General features: G+C 45.9%; 1 protein-coding gene across 1 annotated transcript in view; it reads left to right on the top strand.

Annotated features, from left to right (window-relative positions):
* Positions 1-288: 288 nt before the first annotated feature.
* LOC123026293 (cytosolic phospholipase A2 beta-like) overlaps positions 289-7,433 on the top strand; it is a 37,460-nt gene continuing 30,315 nt past the window's right edge. The window contains exons 1-5 of the mRNA XM_044435730.1: positions 289-399; positions 2,471-2,624; positions 4,608-4,861; positions 6,366-6,422; positions 7,116-7,215. Coding sequence (XP_044291665.1) covers positions 321-399; positions 2,471-2,624; positions 4,608-4,861; positions 6,366-6,422; positions 7,116-7,215 — 644 coding nt within the window. The 5' untranslated portion in view covers positions 289-320. The remainder of the gene's footprint in view (positions 400-2,470; positions 2,625-4,607; positions 4,862-6,365; positions 6,423-7,115; positions 7,216-7,433) is intronic.

Genomic DNA, 7,433 nt, shown 5'->3' with positions numbered 1-7,433 from the left:
CAAGCAAAAATAGCCACCCTGGTCCTTGGCGGTGCATTGCAGTTAACCGATACGCCGTAAAAAGCGTGCAAGCTTTCATCGGAAAACTGGACCTAACGGCAGGCGAGGGAGCCCTGGAAGCGCCTCCTGCTCTCGCCGGGACGCTTAGGAAGCTGCCATTGGGCACCGCCACGCGCCGGGCCAACCGAGGAAACAGAATTAGCCCCGGGAGCTTCGGCTTGCGCGGGAGGGGAAGGGCGGAGCGTAAATCTCACACGAGCAAAGTGGGGCCACCCCCGCAGCCAGCACACGCTGCAGGCGCCGCGGCCCGGTGCTGCCCCATGGCAGAGGCCCACGCGGAAGGGGAAGCGCTGCGCGAGGCGAAGCGCTGCCTCGCGGGCTTCCCGGACGAGGCAAGGGGTGAGCGCGGTGGCAAGAGGGCGCTTTCCCTTTCCGGGGGGCCGGGTTGAAAGTTAGCCCCGCGCACCGCAGGGGAGGGGAACGAGACGCGAGGGCGGGCGGAGCGCGGCTAGGCTATGCTTAAGTCCTTTTACCGGAACAGTGAAAAGGTTACTTCACGGAGGATGTAAATGCTGGGCCGGTTCGGACAGAAATAAGGCTTGCGGCGTTGCCCAGGATTGCTCAACGCCCTTTCCCTTTGCTTGGAGGCGAACGCGGGTTGCGCCTTCCGGGCCCGGTCAGGCGCGTACGCGCGCGGAAGAGACGCTCCGCGCTGTCTTTGGAATAGTCTGAAAATGGTCATTTCTCGCTTCTGTGTGGAGGAGTGTGGTGCTTCAGCAATATCAGGAGCACGTATGAGAAATGAAGCTCAGAAGATCCTCGGGAGTGCCTGGCCTTGCCCTGTCGGCAGGCTGAAGGGTAGCATCCTTTGAGTTTAAGGGCTTGGGGCAGTAGCAAGATTTTAAATGACTTTTGGTTGCTAAACAGAAGTGTGTGTTGTATATAGCATATGGATAAATGGATGTTGTGGCTAATTGCCAAGCCAATAAACTAAAATTGAGCCAAGCCTCCTTATGCATGGACAACTCAACAGATATTACATGGACAGATATTAAATATTTTAGAAAAGACTCATTTTTAGTTACTTAAATTCAGGTACAGGTTAAGACCAAAGGCCTGTTTCATCCTGTATCCTGTTTCCCTCAGTGGCCAACCCCAGAGTAGGATGTGCGTCCAGTATTGCTCTCCTTCTGTCACTTCCCAGAAACCAGTATCCACTGGCATGCTGCCTCTGATGCTGAAATCAACATACAGCTGTCATGACAAGAAGTAACTGATATTTTTACCCTTTATGAGTTTTTATAACTCCTTTAAAGCCATCTAAGATTATGTTGAAATTAGGTTATACTGGCAACAGATTGGCTTTATGTTATGATGTGACATTACTGATCCATACACAACAAAACTGTTCAGAATTTCAACTCCTGTTAGTAGCAACTATTTGATTTCAGTAAAAACATTCATTGTGGAAGAGACGAGGAGCCATGTGGTGGTTGTAGGCCCTTCTCCAAGCCTGCATTCTGGTGTAGGCAAATATAAAGCCCTGTGTGCTTTCAGTTTTCCATAGATCAGGGACCCTGCCTTTTGCAGAGTTTCTGATTGAATGGATGGAGCTTGCACTATTTATGGCTTCATGTATATCTTCAGAGGAACATGTGAAAGTGAGGATGTAATCCCACTCCATGCATTCATGGATAAGTAATGTAATCAGTTAGCATATAGTTTCTTATTTGAATTGCAACTTTGTTCAGTAGGAAGGCTTAGAAACATGGAAGAATCTAGGCATACGGTGTAGCAGAAGCTAATTCTCCCCACAAAAGTGCCTTACAGACATTTTTAAATACAGCTCCTGTCAGCCTCAACCAGCACAGCCAATGGTCAGAGATTGTTCAATGTCATCTGGAAGTCACCACATTGTGAGAGGTGGCAGCCTAATCTTTCGTTGAACTGGAAATGCTAGAGTGGTCCACCCACAAAACAATTGTACTGGACTAGTCAAATGCTGTCTTAATAAGCCTGTCAGCTTGCTTAGACCTTGAATTTCCAAGCAAAGACTCTTCTAGGCCCCCTGGATATGAGGGAACTCAGCTCCTGTTCGGATCCTGTTACGAAAAGTTTCCATAGGAGTGTCAGCTGCCTTCCAGAAGAGATAGCTTGGTATGGAAATCTCCATGCAAGATACTGGAATGGCATGGCCTACAATGGATATTGCAAGAATAAATCATCATGTGCAGGCTTTTTTCAGTGATCTATGATAATTATAATAAGTTTTCTATATTTGAACAGGAATGTAGGGCCAAACATTTATAGGAAGCCCATGGTTGTCCTAGTAACTGGCTGAACCTCCAGGAAAGAATTTTAGAGTTACGGAATTATAACTGCAGTGAATAGTTATGTTAAGAATCCTTGTTAATCCTTGAAACAGTTGCAAGATCACTTAATGTTTTCATTTGTTTATTTACCTGAACAGAGTTGTGCTTCATGGAGTCAGTGCCCTATCTTGATAGTCTTCCATCTCCCCTGGAATTCTGTCGGGAATGGGTGTGCCCAAACAAGCCCTGTGTGATTCGGCATGCATTCAACCACTGGCCAGCCCTGAAGAAGTGGACCTTAACTTACCTGAGGTAGGAATTGCCACTGTAGTGTCCAGGTTCATTTAAACATTCAGAGCATATAGAAAATGACCTGAAGAGGATTCTTAATACTAATACAAGCTGTTCTGACCCTGTCTTGGATAGAGTGATGCAGTGGCCACAGGCAGGGGATGCTGGGTGCGGTGGCAGGGAGCACTGGTGGCAGCCCCCTGCTTGTTCCTTTCTGTTGACAGAAGAGGTGGCCAACATTGTTAATGAACAAGGTCCACAAAGCTATTAAAGAAGGCTTCTTTCAGAAAATGGAAGTCTGCCCAAAGGAAGAGAACAGAAAGGAGCATGTGCTTTCACGACAGAGTTATGAACAGACAAGAAGAGATGGTTTATTTAAAGAAGGGAGCGGGAATCATATTACTAACATCAAGGCCAACGAGAGACATCTTTAAATATATCAGAAGCATGAAACTAGTGAGGGTGGCAGTTGAATTGTCAGGTGTCAGTGGAAGCTGTTTTAAATGTTTTAAATAAATAAATAAAAATAAGTAAAGGAGTACTAACAGGATAAGGTGAAGCTGAACTTAAAATGCTCAGGTGGCTTGAGTAACTCTCCTGTGAGGAGACGTTTCAAAAGCTGGGATTGTTTAGCTTAGAAAAAAGGCAAGCAAGGGGAGACATGATGGAAGTGCCCAAAATCATGCATGCTGTGCAGAAGGAGATAAGGAGACATTTTTCTTCCTGTCATAATACTATAACCTGGGGTTATCTCGTGCAGTTCATTGGTGGGAGATTCAGGACAAAAAAAAGGAAGCTCTTCTTCATATACTACATAGTTAAACTATGACTTTACTTCCACAAGATATAATGCTGGTCACTAATTTGGACAGCTTCAGAAGGGGCTTGAACACATCTCTGGAGGTGAAGTCTACTAATCGTTGCATGTCTTAAAGCAGGGGTCCTCAAACTTTTTCAGCAGGGGGCGAGCTGAAAGGTGCCGGTGTTGGGTGCAAGCTGGAGAGGTGGCGTTGGCGGTGCATGCGGGATGGTGGGGGGCGGGGGTGGTGTGTGCTGGGGCGTGTGCTGAGGCGGGGGTGGGGCGTGTGGCGAGGCAAGGCAAGGCGCGGGTGGGCAGGCGGGCGGGCGGCCAGGCACGCATGGCGAGGGGAGGGGAGGCAGGCGCACAAGGCAGCGGCTTGCTTACTTGGAGATCGTTTTCTCCAAGCGAGCAAACCGCTGCCTCCCTGTGCGCGGGGAGAGGTGGGCGGTGGCGGGCATGTGCATGGGTGCGGCGGGTCCAAATGGGCATGGCGGGCCGGATAAATGGGCATGGCAGGCTGGATCCGGCCCCCGAGCCTTAGTTTGAGGACCCATGTCTTAAAGGCTAAATGCTGCCTCCATGATCAGAAGTAGTGTGTCCGTGTGTACCAGTTGCTGGGGAGCAGGAGCAGGAAGGTGCTGTTGAATTCGTATCTGGCTGGTTGGCTTCCCATGAACATCTGGTTGGCCATTATGTGAACAGAATGCTCCAGTAGATGCACCCTTCGTCTGATCCAGCCCAAGTCTTTTTACTTGCTTTAAGCAGAGCTGTGCATTCTAGGCAGCCTGCACCCTGAAGCTAGCCTGACACATTCAGATTATGTTGAGGATGCTGTCCCATTATACATGTTGACATCACAGGATTTAGCTACCAGACCACACAACTTCTGTAAGGGAGATGGGGAAAAATCAATTTTATCTTTTGCTTCAGAAAAATGTTTTGGGCCAACCATGAATACAGGAATTTCCTGTAAACTTGAAGCCCTCCATGAAGGCACTGGCTGAAAGGCTGCAAATTAAGTCAAAGATACTGAGGCTGTAGCAACAGAAGGAGTTAGGATATTTCTAATTCCTGGACACCAGCAACAAACCAAGTAAATCTTCCAAGGCCTGATTAGAAATCTCTGGTAACTTAATTTTCCATTGATGTCATAACCATCCATTTCTTGCACAGCAGTGAACATCTGGTGTGTTTTGGTGCAGGAAAATTGTGGGCTCCAAGTTGGTGAGTGTGGCAGTAACTCCAAATGGTTATGCTGATGCAGTTTATCAGGACCGGTTTGTAATGCCAGAGGAACGACACATGCCTTTCAGTGCTTTCTTGGACATTGTGGAGAAAAAAGTAACTTCTCCAGGGGTATTCTATGTGCAAAAACAGTGTTCAAACCTGACTGAAGAATTTCCTGAACTTATGGGTGATGTTGAGCCTGACATACCTTGGATGAGTGAAGCACTAGGTAAATACTTAAATCTTAGTTCCGTCGTTGTGGCTTGGAGTGTTGCACAATCCATGCATATTTCAGAGAAAAAAACAACAACAACTCTTGCCTGATTTTTGGGAAGTAGGAAACATGGTATCTTTCAGACTCCTGCTGAAAATATACTTGCCTGCTTTCCCTGGCCTGTAATTAAACCATGCTGTTTTGTTTTCTGCTTCTAATCTACTCTACTCTGTATTATTGTTACTTTAATTGTACTGTATTGTTTAAAAATAGAATTTTAAATGTGATTTCAATTATGATTTTAATATTCAGATGGAAACTACTGAGGAATGTTTTAAATATGTAGCAGTATACAAATGGCAGAAATAAATATCACCATTCCAGCAGTTTCAGGTTCTGGAATGCCCCCAGATCTTGCATTGTTTTTGAATCAGTAGCAATAGGAATGGGTGGCTTTGCAATTGGAACTGGAATTTCCACACAAATTATTAAAGTTATATGCATTCTGATCTACTTGTAGATCGATTAACCAGTGGAGGCCTCTGATAACATGTGGATGGACGAAAACAGGGTAGAAGGGGAAGGAGACAGTACTCTATCCTCCACCAGCAGGTCCTTCTCACTCCAGCAGTTGTCGCCATTCATTCATTCATTCATTCATTCATTCATTCATTCATTCATTCAGGAGACTTCTATGCCACCCCATTCGCCGAAGCCTCGGGGCGGCTCACAACCATAAATAAACTTCAAAATAGAATAATATAAATTAACAATATATATTAAGTCGCCCTGGCCAAAGAATAAAATGAATAACTAATATTAACAATTAAAATAACATTTGAATAAAAAGGTCTTCGCCTGGCGCCGAAAAACAAATAACGATGGCGCCAGGCGGACCTCTCTGGGGAGCGCATTCCATAGATTGGGTGCCACCACAGAGAAAGCCCTCCTCCAAGTACTCACCCTCCTAATTTTCTTCATGGAGGGTTCCTGGAGAAGGGCGTCTCCCGCAGATCTCAAGGGGCGGGCAGGCATATATGGACGTAAGCGCTCCTTCAGGTAACCAGGACCCAAGCCGTTAAGGGCTTTATAGGTCATCACCAACACCTTGAATTAGGCCCGGACTTCAATGGGAAGCCTGTGAAGCTGACGGAGAACTGGAGTCATGTGAACATAACGCCCAGTCCCCGTCAGCAGCCTGGCAGCTCTATTTTGAACCAATTGAAGTATCCGGACCGTCTTCAAGGGTAGCCCCACGTAAAGCGCGTTACAGAAGTCAAGGCCGGAAGTCACCAACGCGTGTGTCACTGTCGCCATTGCAGCAACAAGCCTGCTCTACAATCAAAATTGTCATTGTCAGTACCTACCTATTCATTATTCTGAATGTAAGGCCTTAATAGCCTGTCCTTCCATACTTACTTGGAAAGAAGGGTAACAAATTGATTGGATTAAAAGTGCTTAATTTGGGAATCCTGAAAACACGCATTCCCTCAGATTTCTTACTTATTTCTTCATACAGGGAAGAAGCCTGATGCTGTGAATTTCTGGCTGGGAGAGTCGGCTGCAGTGACATCTTGTATGGAACATAGGATATATGTTTTCTGACTTTAAGGGCAGCAATGAGATGAGCTATACCTCTAGAAAGATACTGAGGCTTCTATATAGCTTGAAGTCTCTGATCTTGTTTAATCTTGGAAGCTAAGCAGTGTCAGGCCTGGCTGAAATCTGGATGAGTAATTTAAATTTTGTGGACTGCCCAGAAAGCGTGGCCTACAGGTGGTATAGGAATGTAGTGTGGTATTAAAAGAAAAATAACAAGTTTGTTTCAAGAAATGCTTCCTTAAGAGTTTTTTTTGTACTTCCATTGCAATCTTAACATCTAAGAAGAGATGAAGCCATCCTGACTAGCAGCAGCAGAATTTTTCCTGTTCTTCCTAGCGTTGCTGGGGAGCAAACCTTCCACCTGCAAGGCTTGTATGCTGTTACTGCACAGTATATAATCGCCTCCCCCAACTTCGATCTTGTATCATCCCCATCCATATAATTGATAACCTTTGTTGCACCTGGTTCTTTTTTATGCTAGTGCAGGCTGAGATACAGAGTTGTTTGTAGTCTATCTCTGCATCACATCCTGTTTGCTCCCTGTGAAACCCACTCCCCCACCCTCTACAAGGCTAGCATGGGCCTGTATTTGCTAGGAGATAAGGAAGCAATCCTTCGTCCCCTACCTTTTTCCCAATCTTTGTTTCCTCTCTCTCTCCAATCTTAGTACATAAAGACCATTATGAAAACTTGTACTGTGTGATCTCTGGAGAGAAACATTTTCTGCTGCATCCACCAAGTGACCGTCCCTTCATTCCATATGGTATGTATTCTAAGAAATAGATGTGGAAGTGTGAGATGCATATTATTGGCATTCTGGAAGGAATTCGAATTCTACAGTAGGGATGCTTTTCCAAAATGTTTACTATGTAGCAGGGACAGTCTTTCCTGTTGAGAGCCAGACCTGGGGGGCCACGCTCTAACATGGGTGCCACAAGAATCAGGGCATGTCTGGGGAGGCAAGGACATGTGGAGCTTATTATGG

Source organism: Varanus komodoensis, unplaced genomic scaffold (assembly GCF_004798865.1).
Source record: "Varanus komodoensis strain SLA01 unplaced genomic scaffold, ASM479886v1 scaffold3, whole genome shotgun sequence".
In the NCBI taxonomy this organism is placed as follows: Eukaryota; Metazoa; Chordata; class Lepidosauria; order Squamata; family Varanidae; genus Varanus; species Varanus komodoensis.
Note: the sequence above shows the minus strand (reverse complement) of the source record. Positions and strands in the feature narration are given on the sequence as shown.